We start from the raw sequence: 19341 nt of genomic DNA, 5'->3' as shown, positions 1-19341 counted from the left end.
CAGCAAGTAAGAATGCTGAACCAATGATTGGCAAATCGCCATGACAAAGTAAACCTTGGAACTTTTGAAGAAATGTCTTATATGGTACCAGACCAATATTTCTTACAATACTTCTTATATGAGACTCAACAGTATTTCTTATATGGGACCCAACAATATTACTTATATGAGACCCGAAAATTAGTGTAAACATGTTTATTTCTTATATGGGACCCTACGATGTTTATTACTTGTAAGAGGCCCAACAGATAATAGAAATACCATGGGTCAGACTGGCTGGCTCTTCACTTGTCTCCCTCCTATCATGGGTCAGACTGGCTGGCTCTTCACTTGGCTCCCTCCTATCATGGGTCAGACTGCCTGGCTCTTCACTGTCAGCAGTTGACATGGACTCTGAAAGAACCAAAGTGAAACCTGTAGATTGCATATGATCAGCACAGTCAACACTGGCATGTTGTATCATGAGAGGCTCTGATCCTGTATAGATTCTAGACTGTGGGTGTCTTCAAACAGTTGCCTCAATGACTGTAAACATATAATGTCAAACAGTGGGGTCTTGTATGTCTATTATCCTTGGTGGGTCTTGCTGAAATCTATAGAAAATATATATTTGGCTTGGATAACAGAAGGTTTTGCTATTATGTTTACGTGACATGGTTCAGAAAAAAGGCCATATGAATGTGACAAAATAAATTGAGTTTTAAATGTTCTTAAAGTTCGTTCTTTTCCTATCAGATAATGTACACGTTTATATGATCAAATGAAACTTGTTCAAACCTATAATTTTGAAGAGATGCTGCTGTGAACTCTAAAAATGTTTTTATATCAATGCAACTATTTTGACGATATAATTTTGCAAGAAGTTTTGTCCGTTGTTTACTATATACATGTAATATGGCCAATTTGTATTGTTACACGTTCTAAATTAAATGAATTAGCATAGTGAATTAAATTTGTGTGATGTTTGTCTAAAATAATTTTTAAACGTCGGAAAATAATGCATATCTTCACAACGTCATTTCTCCGTTATTTGACGTCACACAAAAGGGGCCTTTTTCAGAAACGCGCCACATATATATAAGTATATAGTCAACAGTTGGGCCTTGATATTATTATCCATTGGTGGGTCCTTACTGAAATCTACAGAAAAGTATATTGGACATTACAACTGAAGTTTTGCTGTTATGTATATCATAAGTTATAGTTTTTTGTTTACAGTGTATATTGGTTCCTCTACCCAAACAGTGCACGTATGACCAAGAAAAATTTGACGAGAGTAATATGTGCACTGGAGGGGTAGAGGAACCCATATACACTGTGACAAAAAACTTATAAACAATTTTATAATACTTCAAATTCTTTAAAAACAGCCAAAAAAATCCTTCATTTAACGGACACAAAATCCCTTTTTGCCATTCAAGATGTTAAGACAATATCCACATGCCGCAACCCTTAATATGATGAGTAATAGAAGGGTGTCGTTTTTACGTACATATTATACGTGTATAAAAATGTATAACAACGGCAAATGCATTTCTGCAAAATATTTGAATGTCTGTGAACATGCCATAATTAGCTTTATGTTGTATTGTGTCATTGTATTCGTTGTGGATTCAGGGCTTTTTTTTCCTTCTTTGCGATGGCCATGGACGGACATTTCACAATTTGACACGGCCAATTCACAATCCTTTCATGTCCGTGAATATTTACAAAAACGGCCGTTTTAAATCGTGAAAAAACGGACTGTTCGTGCTCAAAACTGTAAAAAGAAGAAGAAGAAGATGTTAAAGAAAAAGTTAACGCACGCATGGACACACGACGGACACAGGACCATGACATAAGCCCCGCTGGCCAGATGGAGCTAAAATAAATAAATATTTTTTTTTAGGTGGAATTTTTTTGACCAGAAAGGGGAAACAAACAGCCTAGTTCGGCGTCTGTTATAGAAGGTAAAAAAACCCGTTTCTAAAATGGGACCCAGCAATACTTCTTATAGGGACCCAACAATATTTCTTATATGGTACCTGACAATATTTCTTACAATGCTTATTATACATGGGACCCAACAATGTTTCGTATATGGGACCCAACAATACTTCTAATATAGGACCCAACAATATTTCTTATAATACTTCTTATATGGGACTCAACAGTATTTCTTATATGGGACCCAACAATATTACTTATATGAGACCCGAAAATTAGTGTAAACATGTTTATTTCTTATATGGGACCCTCTACGATGTTTATTACTTGTAAGAGGCCCAACAATTCTTATTACATGTATTTAGGCAGAAATATTGCAATAATAAAGCTTCAAACAAGGATACATCGTAAACAACCTAATAAATAAATATTCTGCCCATTGGGAATTGGCAAAAATGACTTCGCAAACTGGAAATCTGAAATTGGAAATTCTGCAATCTGGTACAAAGATGGCGAAGATCACAGCTTAATTGCTTTATTCGTCCATTTAACAGATTTTAATGGCATAGAGGTTAAACGACTTTCGACAGCTCATTGGTGTTAATCTGTTGTGTAATGTCAATAAAGGTGTGAAAAACTCGCAAGTCATGTTTATAACATGTATTCCCTATCAGAGCAGTATGTGTAAGAAAAATAAATGAAATAATCCAGGCAATTTGTTTCATGCTTATGCAGTGCAACTGTTAACAGATATTCACTTTCATTTTAACCCATTATCAGAAAGTACCACTCAAAATGTGCAGCTCCATGAAAAACACATACATGCCAAATATGAAGTAGCTTTCTTCAATATAGCAAAAGTGATTGCAAAATGTTAAAGTTGGCAGAAACAGACCAACAGGGGAAAATCCATATGTCCCCCACTATAGTGAATGGGAACATAAAAAATAAAATGGGCTGGGTGGTGGTGGGGGGGGGGGGGGGAGGGGGGTATAGTGTAAGGGTGTGGTGGTCATTTATAAGGTGGGGGGAGTCTATTGTGGTATGTCAGTTAAGAGTTGTTTTGTCAAATTATCAGTCAAATCTAATCATAAATAAAGAAGTTATGGCAATTTTAGCAAAATTAAATAATTTGACCTTGAGAGTCAAGGTCATTCAAAGGTCAAGGTAAAATTCAACTTGCCAGGTACAGTACCCTCATGATAGCATGAAAGTATTTGAAGTTTAGAATCAATAACCTTGATACTTTAGAAGTAAAATGGATCTAAACACAAAATTCACATAACCAAATCTTCAATTTTCTAAGTATAAAGGGCCCATAATTCCGTCAGAATGCCAGTCAGAGTTGCATGACTTTGCCTGCACAGTCCCCTTATGATAGTTAATAAGTGTTGCAAGTATGAAAGCAATAGCTTTGATACTTACGGAATAAAGTGGACCTAAACACAAAACTTAACCAAATTTTCAATTTTCTAAGTATAAAAAGGGCACATAATTCTGTCAAAATGCACGCCAGAGTTATCTAACTTTGCCTGCCCAGTCCCCTCTTGATAGTTAGTAAGTGTACCAAGTTTGAATGCAAAAGCATTGATACTTAATGAGTAAAGTGGACCTAAATCAGGGGGTTTTCAGCACTGTCTGCGCCTCCGGAAAACGGAGGCACTCCCAAAGCAAACGGACCCGATCCCAAACCAAAATATTTAAAAAAAGTCCCAACTTCCAAAAAAAAAATTTTTTTTTTTCTTTAAAGAATGAAGTGTCTTATAACTTGTGTGACTAACCAGTGTTTGTTTTGGTAAAAAATATCTGCTATAAGGTTTTGACTGTTCAGTTCTTATCTCAGAGTGTAACTGTAACTAATAAACAAAAATGCAGTACTTGAATAAACGTTGAACACGCCCAATATTGCATCTGTTTATATAAAGAAGACAAATAACAAATAAAACAAATTTATTTGTTAAACTACTGAATTATTTAAGCATGATATATTCACTATTTTTTCCCAAATGAGCTGTTTAATCGAAGCAAAATTTCCCCAAATGGCCAATTGTGTCGATAAAAAATTCCCAATTTGGTCAGACTCCTTTTCCCAAAATAGACAGAAAAACCCCTGTAAATGCAAAACTTAATCGGACGCCTACGCCAAGGTGATGACAATAGCTCATAATTTTTTTTCAAAAAATAGATGAGCTAAAAATGAAAAGATGCAAACTAACATGAAAATTAAATCTTAACAAGCAGGCTGTAATGATACCTTTGAATTTGATTTTGCCATTCACTGGATAATTCAAGTATCATATACATGTTTGCCCTAGGTGGCAGACCATTTAAAGCGGGGTATATACGATCTTGTCAAATATTTATTAATTAATATAAAATGTGCAAAAAACTTATTATACATATATTTCAAAATAAACTAAAATACAAGTAAAGAAGAGCATTTGTCGGAAAATGCGAAATAAGCAGAATATTTAAAATTGAAATCGAAAAAGCCTGTACAGCCGAATTCGCCAGCATGTATATCATGCATGTAAGATGTGAATCTAAATTTAGTTTAACGGTTCATTTTAAATTCCTGCAGCGATATTGATTCATACGACACACGAACACTTACTTAAAAGACGAATGCATCGGTTATTGTAGGAAAATATGTACGAATTATCTTCGTCACAATCAGCTTGGTGCGCAAGTTTGCATTTGCTGCATTTTATGAAATTCGTCTTAAATGTATCATTTTTCTTGCATATTGCGTGTTATTATAGCATATTTGTTTCAATATATTACAATTTAACGCATTTAAAAATCGAATATACCCGCTTAAAGTTATGTTGCTTTTTTCCTAAGAGATGTACATGAATATGTGTGCCAACTATCATTTGCATACTTTTGACAGTATTGAAATTATCATAACTATTTATCAGCCTTGAAAAAAACTGACAACCATGATGCGAAGTTGGCCATAAAAACTTATTTTCTTTGAACGTTCTGCTAAATTGTATTTCACAAGATTGGCTTACTCAATAATTAGACAATTTAAACAAGAATATTTACCTACTTACTTCCCAATATTACCATTCAAAGTATCATTACATCCATTAAAAACTGTGAACTAAACATACCATTGGCTTTCTTTTCCTACAAATTATTGCAAAAGTAACTTAATATTGATTTTATAAAAGGTACCAGATAACACAAGACTAAACAAAAGGTCCAACAAGATGTGTTTGTGAAACACAATGTCCCCCTATATGACGTTTGACCTTGAAGGATGACCTTGACCCTTCACCACTCAAAATGTGCAGCTTCATGAGATACACATGCATGCCAAATATGAAGTTGCTATCTTCAATATAGCAAAAGTTATTGCAAAATGTAAAAGTTGGCGCAAACCAACCAGCAGACCAACCAACCAACCAACAGACCAACAGACAGGGCAAAAACAATATGTCCCCCACTACTATAGTGGGGGACATAAAAAAGCCCAATATTGCTCAACAGCTATAATAAAGATTGCTGAACTCTTATTGATTTGTGGGTTGATTAACTTGGAACATAAGATGAATCTGATAGCTCATTAATTTTTGTAAAAGATGTGATCTCCAAGGAAGGAGCAAATTTTAACCAAAGGGGCATTATTTAAACAATCCTGATAGTGGACCAATTAGAGACGCTAGATACCAAATACAAATGTATAAATGCTCTTTCCTTTTGTTACAGGGAAAAAATAAGAATGTGGCGTCTCATCAGGATCCAAACTGTTTGCTATTCTAATAATATTCTATGAAAAAAACTCGAAGAAAATGCTAATTTTTGAAATTCAGCAGATGAATTAGAGCAGGAGACACATTTCCCAGCATGCAAAGGGTTAACAGCTGTTTTTGAGGATACAATTATGTTAGCGAAAAGCCATAAGCTGTTTGATGACAAAAGTTATGTTAGTAGTTTGACATCCATTCATGTGTGCTTCTTCATGATAATGGCATCATCTATTTATTAAATATGATGTATATGATATAACTAACCTTCCATGGTAGATCAGACACACTATAGTCATAAAGAAGCTCCTCTCCTGTCTGAATGTCTCTTTGAGCAAATAAGCATAGGTATGGTTTTTGTGTGTTCATTTTCAGCACAAAATAATTGTAGATGTCACTATCTATTAATGTAGGAAAGTCCATTAAGTCACTACTCAAAAATACGTAATAGCCAATATGGCGGCGCCCTTATTATCGATTCTGGGATTGTCTATATTGCGGAGGATACTGGCAGTGGTCAATGTATAGTGATTGAGCATGCCTGTATTTACGTCATCGTCCAAGATGGTGGCAAGCAGAAAAGAAATTACGATGAACGGCAAAATGATAAATAACATTCGAATTAACAACGGATACCATATGGTTATAAGGAAATAATTTAATGGGTGTGTCAATTAACCCTCAAGACTAATTTTGAGATTAAAACAACACATATTTAGTAGAAATCTGCACAGTGAATGTGTGTCACTGAAACCAGTGTTAGAAAATTGCAGTTCAGTCTACTAGCAATACATTTTAATTATATGGGTCTCAACATTAGTCATTAAGTGTAAACATGTCTACTTCTAATAAAGGGCCAGGCCCAACAATTTTCATTACTTATATGGATACCTAAAGTGTTAATTATACATTTAATGTTAATTAAATTATAAGGGACCCTAGAATGTCAACTTGTATCTTTTATGTTGGACCCAACGATGCTTTTTACGTATATGGGACCCAACAATGTTTCTTATATGAGATCAAACAATATTTCTTACAATACTTTTTATATATGGGACCCAACAATGTTTCTTATATGGGACCCAACAATACTTCTTATATAGGACCCAACAATATTTCTTATATAATATGGTACCTGACAATATTTCTTGCAAAATTTCTTAAATATGGGACCCAACAATGTTTCTTATACGGGACCCAACAATACTTCTTATATAGGACCCAGCAATATTTCTTATATGGTACCTGACAATATACCTTATATGGGACCCCACAATATTACTTATATGGGACCCAACAGTATTTCATATATGAGACTCAACAATATGACTTATATGAAATCTGAAAATTAGTGTCAACATGTTTATTTCTTATATGGGACCCTACAATTTTTATAACTGATAAGAGGCCCAACAATGTTTATAACATGTATTTTGGCAGAGGAAGAAGTATTGCAATATTGCAATATCATCTGTTTACCACCACTGTTTCCCTTTGAAAGAAAGGAAGTATCTGAAGAGAAGGGGAATGGGAAGCTTGGTATTAGTTTATAGCCGTGTGGATACATAATTATGGCTGAATGTTACTGCTTCTGTTACTGATTATCATAAAAGCTTTAAAGCAACAATCAATATTCCATTAAAAATTTCCTCTGTATTTTGGCAAAGAAATATTAATCTTAGTCTTTTACAGATGACACAGAGGGAAAGTTTTGAAAAAAAATCGGTTAAAAAATAATACAATATAAAGAAGTGAAACTCCAGCTGCTGGAGCAGTATTGAATTTTCATTAAAAACAATTAGTAGGTCCTTTATTTAAGGCAAGTGACCGATTGCCCAAACAGTACAAAACAGCACAATACAGCACAATACAAACCAACATAAACACAAAATATGAATAAAGCTGGGGTCACCGCCTTGGAACGGTCAATGCAAAGCATTGGGGGTTTAAACCTGGTTATAGAGCGCTCAACCTCACACTTGGCCCAGCAATATTCATAATACATTTAAGTGTAAATAAAATTTAACGTCATAGCATTGTTACTCAAGTTAAACAATAATAAAAGGGAATTAAAACGCATTCAATTTAATTGCTATTTAATTACTCAATTGCATTGAAGATACAAGAGTAACAGAATTACAACTTTTTGACGAACGATCAAATAAAACTATTAACAATTGTCAACTACATTCCTTCTTTATAGAAAAGATTTGAGAATACAGAATCATAGAGTTAATATCTCAGATAATCATCGCGCAAATACAGGAAGAAGCAGCAATAATGGGTGTAAAAATTCCATATTACATAGCTTGGTTGTTTATGTGACTGCTAAACAAATTACAAGGCATTTTTCCTGAACAATTCCAGGGAACAGTTAAGCATTTGAAACTTGAAATGTTTTATTTTATTCATAAACCCATGTGGGACAGACAGACACAGTGATTGCAGTATAGCTCCAATCACTTGTGGTAGGGGAAAGCCATATAAAAAGCTACAGCTTTTAAGTGGAGCAAATAATGGTTATTACATGTAATTAACCTTCGGTTTATGACAATTTATTGCAATTTTTCCCCAAAAGTGCCCGTCACATGGTATTTTCCCCTTTTGAAAGGTAAGGCCGTATCCCAGAGTCAATTGTTTGTTTGCTTAAAGGATTTGATGCCCATTTTATTTGTTCAAACATATAAAGGCAAAAACATGTAGTGCCAGCTGAAATTGAAATTAACAAACAAGATTAAATGACTTAAGGTCAAGGCTACAAAGAGGAATCTTAAATGATGCACAGTACCAACTCCAGGGATTTTCTTAACTCTTTCAGTGCTGGAACCGAATTTTGAAGGCCTTTGCAAACAGTTTGGATCCAGATGAGACGCCACAGAATGTGGCGTCTCATCAGGATCCAAACTGTTTGCTATTCTTATAGTATTCTTTGAAAAAATTCAAAGAAAACGCTAATTTGAGAAATTCAGCAGACAACATTTTAGCAGACGACAAATTTCCCAGCATGCAAAGGTTTAAGAACTTGACTTCCACTTGCACAGATCCTAGGCCCAAGCGTTCTTGAGTTATCATCCGGAAACCACCTGGTGGACGGACCGACAGACCGACATGTGCAAAGCAATATACCCCCTCTTCTTTGAAGGGGGGCATAAAAATCAGTTACTTGTTTTATTTCTGCATAAACAAACTGTTGAGTGAAACATCTATCAGACATGAAAATCATGCAAGATTAATACATGGCTCTATATCTAACATAAATGATATTTAAATTTTCATAATATTTAATGATTAATCAAATAACTGTAGAGAATGAAATTTTGAAAGGCCTTATTACTCACTTAATGTCATAAAGACTAGTCACTTTAGGGAGAAGTTCTGCAAAATCTCAAACAGAAGAAGGAATAACGTTGGTCCAGTTCTTTAAGATTAATATTAAATTGTGTTTTGGAAACAGTCAATCTTTAGAAAATTGAAAACAGTTTAGACAAATGATCGTTGTTGGCAATGTTATTGAAACGACCATACTATTGACTGCTAGCCGCTGACAATCGAACTGGACGGGGCTTTATAATCAATAATCGAGGTGACTGCCAACAGCTGTTGTGTTGGAATGTATTTGAAACTCTGACCTTTGGGCAAAAGAATTTGGTTGAATTTAGATTGATCAGGTTTAATGCCTTCTTGAACCCAAATTAAGGTCATTTTGCAAGTGGTCAGGACATGAACCAGCTTTCCTACTTCTTGTGACCAGTATTAGCCAACCACAAGTGACCCACTTCTTCCCAACTTGATTCAGAGGTTGGGGAAGAATGACCTACAAATACAATGTTACAATGTTCGGGAACCAATCTCTATGAAGAAACTTTATCCTACCCCCAGATTCAAACCTAAAAATTGACAGTCTGGCGCTCTATCAACTGAGCCATCAACTCAGCTAGCTGGGCAGGCCCAAAACATTTTGGATTAAAAAAATCAATGCACAGAAAGCAGAAAGCATACTTCATTTTTAGCATATGATCATATAACCGGACATTACCTAACTTTTGGTTCCTAAACATCAGTAAATTACAGACTGCGCATTGCGATAAATAGTTGATATTTTAGATGATATTTAATATATAGCATCTTCAAGGTCTGTTCTTTAAAACGCACTGATTGAGTCGTAATGGGAAAGACTCTTTGTCAAACATTTCGGTATGTTTTGCTGACATTTATATACAATTTTGTTGATTTCTGTCTCGTTTCCAAATCGAGGTTAAACATTGTTCGCGGCCACATGCTAGTATAACTATGTTGGCAAGCAAGAAGTTTAAGCATTAATTTTAAGGCCATTTAGTAGTCCTGCCTGCAAAAGTCCATTTCAGTTTTGATTCGTGTTTAAAGATTTTGCAGCACCTTAAATGAAATAAAGAATAAGGACAATAACAGATCAAGCGTGATAATATGCGTATTGCTAATATATTATATTAAAATATATGAAAATCTTGTTGATTCTTACAATAAATGACATCAATCTTATAGTTTTATTTATGATCCATGTTTAATATCGATGATTATATATGATTCAAATAATTTCATGGTTTTTAACACGCCCATATCTTTCTGATCTATTTAGGATTTTCATCAGATATTTCACACAAGAATACAAGATCACATATAGAAAACAATCAATAACAATAACAAAAACATGAATATTATTTATAACTGGCAATATAACTTGGTCCTTGTAAACAACAAAGTTCATGTTTCGACAGTTTAAATAATATGTTAAATGCCCCCCTCCTTGAGTGGTTTTGATCATGTGATCCGTTATAGCTACAACTGATCCGTTAATGCATGAATTCTGCGGCGAAAAAAAGGTAACACAAATACATTTTGGATTTGACAAGGCGGACAGTCGCTCCAACATTATTTTGCCAACCCGGCTAACATCTATAATTAACAGACAATTAAATTTGCCAACTTGTTAACAGAAAGCCAATTTAACATGAGCGGATCAATGTGATTTTAATAAATCAATTTACTTATTAAGAAACTATGTTACAGTTGGTCGATTCTTTAAATGTAATTTAGCAATCTGTGAAAACAATATGTATATATTGTAATGTCAATATTACGCCAATAATTTACTACCAACATGGAACTTCTAACAAACAAACGCAGTCAGTCTGTGCTATGCTTAGAGGGTCACTCGTACTCAAAGAAGCACATGTCTAAGTCAACCATATGATGGTTATGCAGTAAATCGAACATGTCTGTACAGTCGAATTTGCCTGCATGTTGCATTTTATGAATTTCGTCTTCAATGTATAATTTTTCTGGTATAACATTCTATCAATATATAACAATTTAATTCTTTGCTATTATATAAATATAATCGGTGATAAAACGCGTAAGAAAGAAGACGGTGAGCCACTGACAGACACAAAAGACCTTTTGTTTGGATGTTTTTTCGTTTGTGTATTTTGTGTATATATATGTTTATAAATGTCATATAAATGTCATATCATAAAAACAAATGAAATTAAGAACAACATATTTGCGGTTTTATGTTTATCCCATTCGCAAAATGGCACTTACATGTATTCCAATAAATGTAATGTAGGAAATGTAATGTTTTGAATTGGCTAACTGTCAACAAGTTGGCAAAATTAATTGTCGGTTAATTATAGGTGTAAGTCTTTGATAGGCATATAGAACGTTTTGCCGTTGAATAAAAATAATGTAGGAGCGACTGTCCGGGTTGACAAAATAATGTAGAAGCGATTGTCCGAGTTGGCAAAATAATATAGGAGCTACTGTCCGCCCTATCAAAACATTGTAGGAGCGAATGTCCGCCCTGTCAAATTTAGCGTTAGCTAAAGAAACTTCAGCGTACAGTTTATATAGTATTGACATATCTGTACGCTGAAGTCAACCCTGTATCGAAAGTCAACCAGAGTGGTGACAGATTTATGTCACGCTATAAATCAAAGACAGTATGTTTTCTTGGATACATTCCTTCATATATTGGTGAATGAATATAAATTACTGCATCGGGGCATATTTTAAGATTCAAATGTTTCAAATGCATCTTACAATAGATGAAAATAACTCTCATCAGCCTGAAAGTCATAATTTTGCACCATTGTCGCTTTGTCATGTGACGAGTTTTCATTTGGATACTTTCGGATCGACCTTGACATTTTTTGCTGGAATTGTAAACATTACTTTCGTTTTCTGAAATCTATTATTTGTGATTAACAAGTTACGTCTGGTGGATTTAAACACTGATTTCAAAGTGAATTTGATAATTTTGAATATTTTGTACATTGATTTTGTATTTACACTACAATTTGTTTACAAAACAAGCAAGAATAATTATAAAAAAAAAACGGGAAATGTCTTTCTGAATTTGTAAACAATTGAGCACATGGTTTGTTACTAAAAATAGAAATAACATCATATGACCGTGAAATCTCGGGAGATTCGCATTTCAATCATGTGTGTCACGTCACTGTTTTTCTCGATAGACCAGTTGAATGTTATTGTTTACATTCGGGATTTTCCGCGCATGCGCACTGGCTGGTTGGCAAAAAACACTGGTTACAGTAACGTAAAACATGTATACATGTCGTTTGTTTAGTCAATAAAACGATACAAAAATCCGAAATAAACATAAAAACTCTTAAATAATAGTGCAAAAATATAATATTTAGTACCAATAAATGTATTTTCATAAATATAATTACCTCTGTATAAAAATACATATTAATAATATTAATACATCAGACTAAAAACTGGCAATCCAACAAAACAAAACAATAAATATTCTTTCATATTTTTTGTGATTGTAAGATTTTGGTAAATTATATTTCAAAGATAATAACACATACATTAATTTGATTATAATTATAAGTGGTGCAGATATTGTTATTGTTCATAAGCGAACGAAGGTGCAAGAGGGGCATTTAATCAATTATAAAACGAAGCCCTAAAAGCGGAATACATTACAATTAATAAACATTGTAGTAATTTTATTTTACATGGAATGAATTACCGTTTCGTTTCCATCGAATGACAATATCATAAAGTTTAGCATACATATGAAAAACAAGAACTGCATATTAAGCAAATTAAACTGTCTTTGCATGCACTCTCTTTACTGGTGGTAAGGAGTGATAACAATCTAGCATTTTATGATAAATATATCTATATATTAATTTATTTTACGCAAGTATTTTTTACCCTTTTGTTGTTTGCTTGTTTTCATGTCATTTCATACACTACAGAAACGTACAATCTTAACATGAATAGCCGAGTTTACATTTGCCGGTACTCGTTAAATACGTTAATTGTGTAGCAATGAAATTGCACAATATTTTTAATTTATAGTTATTAACACTCTATTATTATGATTAAACAGGCTAATATATACATACACTAATTCCTGTTAATCCATTTCGGACAAATATCTTCATTTTTTAATATGTTCAAATATTTTATTAAAGCAACTGTTTCGTATTTTGGCTTTACAATTTTGCTTAGATGATCGCTCAATATGCCAAGAGATGACATGGAGGTATCATAAATGATGTTTAATGACCAGACACTTGTATGCCACATGTGGTTTATGCAGTGGCCAAGAATAGGTCCCTGGATTTATCACACCATGTGTTCTTTGTAATTGTTTGGACAGTATCCGATCATAACGAGATAATCGCTTTATGATGAACAAAAGTGCAATAAAACACCGGGTTAAAAACGCTGAAACAAAGAGTGTCAAAATTGGTGTGAATAATTAAATAAAAACAATTACATTTATCAAGAGAATTTATTTAATGTGTAACAAGGCAAGTTTTTACAGGCATGTTCAAATCAGTTACTATATGTTGCGTACATAAAGTCGATCTATTTGCTGTTTGTTTACATCCTTATTTTTGTTCGTTCATTAAATTTGTTTTATTCTGAAAAAATTTCAATATCAGAGAATTTTTTATCTAAAAAATGGTCGCGAAGATGTGCCAAGTAGAGATTTTTATGGTAACTGCATACCGTGCTCGTATATTGTGTTCCACTCCAGATTTCGTTTATAGTAAAAACAAATAATAACAACAATATAATCGTTCCAAAAATGCATTTCCTTGCACGCTTATGTTTAATTCAGACATAGTTAGTAAAATTATATTTGATATAGTGCATGATTATCAATAAAAACGATTATTATTTCAACTTTCTCTATAAGCGCTTATATGAATTTCACCTCTTTTTGCCAACCAGTGGGCGGAGTGTAATATTTGCAGGTGCGCGTGACTTCACTCGTCAACTGGTCTATATGTTAGAGCAGAAAAGATAAATGTTAAATGTTTAAGATAGTATTTTGTAAAAAAACATATCAGTTAAATGTGAAAAATGTCAATCTTTCCAATAAAGACATAAAGTAGCTGATTTGGGCCAATAACTGCTTTTACAAGCTGTTTTGGAGCGGTCTTTGTTAACTGTCAACTTTTCGTATATTCCTGGTTGACTTTCCTACTGGGGTTGGTCCATAACTTTAATGTTGCGCCATTCAAAATTCATAGAAAGCGAATTTTAAAGTTATTGAAGCCAGAACTAATTTAGCGTAGGAGCGATTGTTTGTGGGAGCGTTTGTCTGGAAACCTTATCAAACTGATGTAAAAGAAGTCTTAAACCATTTATTGCTTTTCCCCAGAACAACTTTATTACGCTACTGATCCGGTAATAGTAACATGACTGTACCACTAAGGCTAGTCCAACTGTCTTGTGTGGTTAAAGATTCTGTTCTTTTATAATTTATTTCCCCAGTCTAACCATTGCAGTCAGCCTAAAACATATATTGAACTTGTATCGCATGGAAATGATCTGATGCTACAATCATGCTTGCTTTCATGAATGTCACTATATCTGCATTAAATGCAGATTATAGGTTACATTTGTTTGTTTGCGGTAACAAGGTTGTCACCTAAATTCGTGCCACGGCTTTACATGTTTGAAATATGTTTTCATTGTCAGCAAACGTTTCAGAAACTGTGTCCTTATTATTGGTTGCAGTTTCAGTTTAAATTCAGTCATTTGCAGAATAATTTTAATAACCAAAAATATAAATAAACCTAATAAATATTATCGCCACTTACCTTTTTAAGTTTAACCGCGAAAATTGGCAATTTTTATTACAGAGTTGTCGGGCGCCGAGTTGTCGTTCGTTGCTATGCTGGTTCCCGGTAAATCACTGCGCCGAGGTTGGTCAATCTCATACGCAGTGGCCTCCCTTATTCTAGAAAAAGACATTAATGATTGGCGAATGCCCAAGGGAAGTAACTGCTGTGTGGAGTTTGACCTAATGTGTGCTAATGGGAGATATAGGCCCGACAATTCGAGTAAAATTACACATGCAAATTTGAATTTAAAAATAGTCATGAGTATGTTAAGCAGCCTTTTTTTAAGTGGGTCTTCAACTGTCGGGTCCAAGTGCCCGATAATCGACTTTGGGACCCGACAATCGACTAAAGACCCAACAATACGGCCGTAAAATGGACGTTTGACCCACCATTTTACCCAATCTGAAACTATATATATATATATATATATATATATATATATATATATATATATATATATATATATATACACTTCATTTCATTGAAATAGCCCAAACCACATAAGGCAGTTTTTTTTTATAATGGATATTCCGTTTAATATGATATTGTTAAGAATGTGTCGTAATGATAAATGCAATGAAAAGATGAATGCAATACATCGTGTAAAAGAGAAATCGAAGCTAGACTCAAATAATTATTGGTGATGTTCATATATGTTAATATATTTGATATACCATCCATGAAAAATTTCATTTAATTTCATGTAATTATAACACCGTTGATGAACGAATGAGTGTTCCCTAAACGGCATAACAAAGAGGCGAAACAAATCACCGTTGAAGACAGCAATATTTTATCAATGTCCTTTGGTCAGTCCTGTCACATTCGATATACCACATTCTCGTTTAGGTGGGATTTACATTTAACAATATTGTTCGGGTTTTGTGCGAAGAGGCCCAGTGTTGTGGGTTCGTGTCCTAAATAATTGCATTTTCTGTATTGATCTTACCCTTGATGGTACAGTTCGCCTCGAGTTTATCCCAGTTTCCAGTCGCAAGGCATGCTATGGAGTTATGTCCTTGCATGTCATAACCAGAAGAGCATATGTATATTGCAGTGGAATTGTAGGTTGTCGTGGTAACAGAGGTGTGTCCATTTTTTAGGACTGGAGGGCTATGGCAATCTGGAAATAAAGCGGGATTAGTGGTTAGATCATAGACATGACGACGTTTGATTAAATTATTAAATGATTGCATTATCTTTTCTGATAGCAATTAAAATGACATATATATATATTATATAAAGTTTTCACCTTTCATGGTGCAGTTTGCCTCCAATATACTCCAGGTTCCTGTTTCAATGCAATGGATATTGCTTATTCCATTCAAGTCATATCCTGGGTTACAGGTATACTCTATGGTAGAGTTAACGGTTGTGTTAAGGAATGTTCGATCACCATTAGTCAGTATGGGTGGCGTTCCACAATCTGTCTCCGATTAACCAAACATGAAATGAATAAGATTGAGAAAAGGACATCGATCGATTTGGAATTTGGAAACGAATATACTGTACAATCAACATACCTTTGAAGTAAAACACTCACAGTTTTCGTTTAGAATACGCTTATAGCTTAAAAATCAAAGTAAAGACATTAGTGTTGATATTGTGCCGTATTTATTCAAGAATCTCACCCTTTATGGTGCAGTTAACAAGCAGTTCGCTCCAGTTCCCAGTGTCGAGGCACGTGATGGAATTCTCACCATACATGGTATAACCAGGGTTGCATGAGTATATGGCAGTGGAATTGTAAGTTGTGGATGTTGCGTTGTGGAAGCCATCCTGCAGAACTGGTGGGTTTTGACAGTCTGGTAAAAATGTGGAGTGAGTCTAACAATTCGGTTATGTCGTAGTGAAGTTGGTACATACATAAACTTAACAAAAAATATTTCAAAATAAAATTATAAGTTTGGATTTTGCACACTATTCTGTTTTCGGTCAATAAAATGCATTATGTGACACAACGGAGTATGCTTATAAGCCTCACAAGCTGTATTTGTAAGCTTCACTGTACTTATTCACGAATCGTACCCTTTATTGTGCAGTTGACAAGCAGTTTGTTCCAGTTGCCAGTGTCGTTGCACGTGATGGAGTTCTCACCAAACATGGTATAACCAGGGTTGCACGAGTATATGACAGTGGAATTGTACGTTGTTGATGTTGCGTTGTGGAAGCCATTGTGTAGAACTGGCGGCTTTTGACAGTCTGATAAAACAGTGGAATTATTGTAAGAATCCAGAAAAATGGATGCGACAATTGCTAGAACGTAGAACAAATGCAAAGTCAAAGTATAGCAAGCACTGCTCTGAATATATTGATTTATTTTATACATCGTTCATAACACATGTAAACGTTTTTGGTTCATTGAATCTATCACCGATCATTTTATAGCAAGGTTTTGAAACAATCGAGAAGTAGTTTTGTTTGTTGTCTTAACGTAGAAATGTTTTGGATAACTATGAGTTTTCCATAATTTTAAGAATACGTTGACCAGTTTTTAATAAAAAAGTTTAAATATAATGTTATGTTTTTGTAAAATTTATGTTGAAGGAATAAACAACGCGGCTCCGAATGGACTTTTTATATAATTTAATGCATTTTAAATAAATCTGACCTTTAATAGTACACTGAGCCTCGAGTGCTCCCCAGGTTCCATTTTCAAGGCAACGACTGTTTCTCATTCCAACATAGTCATACCCTGGGTTACACGTATACATGGCGGTGTTGTTGACGGTCGTGTTAATGAATGTATTAGCGCCATTTGTTAGCAGGGGTGGAGTTCCACAATCTGTATCGGATAAAAATGTGAACATTGCTTTAACAGATTTAACGCAATCATTACTTCGGGATGAACATATTTATTGTGTATTCGCAATACCACAATGTAAAAGCATAGGTATGCGTTTAAAATGTATTTGCGATAAATTACATTAAAATGCGATTTTAACGGTAACGTCCAGATTAAAGAACCCATGATCCCTTATTTGGTAAGTAACCGCAGCTTAGGTAAGGCCATTATTCAACGCATAAATATATAATAAGGAAGAACTCTGAATTTCAATTTTAAAGTCAATTACATTTGAACAAGTATATGTATGTTTCGAAGTTCGAAAGATCTATGATTTACAAATTCACGCTTAGAGATAAATCCACATGCACATTTACAAAATGCCGTTTCGAGTATCTAAAAGTGTTTTAAAAGAACTTCATTAATTCAGCAACAAGATAATTAAGCCATTTACCTTTAAAATTGTTTTCATAATTCTGTACCAACACAAGATTCGATGTGTCCGCAACTTTATGATATAGTGTAGTTTAACCGCACAATATATATACACTTGAATGAGTAATACATTTTAAGAAACACCCCAAACCAAATAAGGCAGTGCTTTTTTCGAGTAATTTGCAAATAATCCTTTTAATATTACGACAATGTTACGAATGTGTCGTAATTTTCTCGGAATAAAGGATACAATTTATTGTTTACAATTGAAATGTAAGCTAGAATCGAATAATGTATGATGATGTTCATATATTTTCTAGATTTGAAATGCAGAACATGTCATTTAATTTCTCATTTATCAATAACACTGATGACACTGATTAAGATATCATGCTTTTGGCCATTTTTCGAATTTTAAATTTAGGATAAGCAATTAATTAATAAGAATACTTTTTGGCCAATAAGTGTGCCCTAAACAGAATAAAAAATCAAGCGAAGCTAATCACCGTTGAAAACAACAAAAATGTTATAATTGACCTTTGTTCAGACCTGTCACCATCGACAGACCTCATTCTCGTGTAGGTGGCATGTGCATTTAACAATATTGTTCGGGTTTTATTATGTGCGAAGAGGCCCAGTGTTGTAGGATCGTGTCCTTAATACTTACATTTTCTGTATTGATCTTACCCTTGATGGTGCAGTTCGCCTCGAGTTTATCCCAGTCTCCAGTCGCAAGGCATGCTATGAAGAAGGGTCCGTGCATATCATAACCAGAAGAGCATGTGTATATGGCAGTTGAATTGTAAGTTGTCGTTGAAACGTTGGCGAAGCCATTTTTGAGAACTGGAGGACTATGGCAATCTGGATATAAAGATTAGTGGTAAGATCATAAAAATGACGATGTTTGATTAAATTATTGAATTACGGCATAATCGTTTCTGAATGCAATTAATAACGACATAGGCATAGTATATATGTTTCACCTTTTATAGTGCAATTTGCATCCAATATACTCCAGGTTCCTGTTTCAATGCAATGGATATTGCTTATTCCATTCAAGTCATATCCTGGGTTACAGGTATACTCTATGGTAGAGTTAACGGTTGTGTTAAGGAATGTTCGATCACCATTTGGCAGCATGGGCGGCGTTCCACAATCTGTCTCAGATAAACCAAACATGCAAGGAATAGGATGAAAATAAAGATTTTAGTACAGATCCCTCGATGTTCATACGATTAAACAATGAACATATCAGTCAAGTAAATTACAAAGTGCTTTC

General features: G+C 34.0%; 1 protein-coding gene across 1 annotated transcript; it reads right to left on the bottom strand.

Annotated features, from left to right (window-relative positions):
* Window positions 1-272: 272 nt before the first annotated feature.
* On the bottom strand, window positions 273-18907 carry LOC127854283 (sushi, von Willebrand factor type A, EGF and pentraxin domain-containing protein 1-like). The gene is made up of 9 exons (XM_052389350.1): window positions 18750-18907; window positions 17454-17627; window positions 16871-17044; window positions 16474-16647; window positions 16095-16268; window positions 15792-15965; window positions 14819-14958; window positions 5046-5061; window positions 273-393 (listed from the first exon to the last, which is right to left on the bottom strand). The coding sequence occupies exons 1-7, from the start codon at window positions 18823-18825 to the stop codon at window positions 14954-14956; spliced, it is 951 nt and encodes a 316-aa protein (XP_052245310.1). The 5' UTR covers window positions 18826-18907; the 3' UTR covers window positions 273-393; window positions 5046-5061; window positions 14819-14953.
* Between the last annotated feature and the right edge of the window lie 434 nt (window positions 18908-19341).

Source organism: Dreissena polymorpha, chromosome 12 (assembly GCF_020536995.1).
Source record: "Dreissena polymorpha isolate Duluth1 chromosome 12, UMN_Dpol_1.0, whole genome shotgun sequence".
In the NCBI taxonomy this organism is placed as follows: domain Eukaryota; kingdom Metazoa; phylum Mollusca; class Bivalvia; order Myida; family Dreissenidae; genus Dreissena; species Dreissena polymorpha.
Note: the sequence above shows the minus strand (reverse complement) of the source record. Positions and strands in the feature narration are given on the sequence as shown.

What these genes read in the sequence shown, in the direction of transcription:
- LOC127854283 (XM_052389350.1), bottom strand. Translation starts at nt 18,825, where the DNA reads ATGCACGGACCCTTCTTCATAGCATGCCTTGCGACTGGAGACTGGGAT. An exon ending in TGTCAACTGCACAATAAAGG is followed by an intron (nt 16,648 to 16,870) that starts GTACGATTCGTG and finishes CATTTTTACCAG; the next exon opens with ACTGTCAAAACCCACCAGTT. An exon ending in TGTTAACTGCACCATAAAGG is followed by an intron (nt 16,269 to 16,473) that starts GTGAGATTCTTG and finishes AATCGGAGACAG; the next exon opens with ATTGTGGAACGCCACCCATA.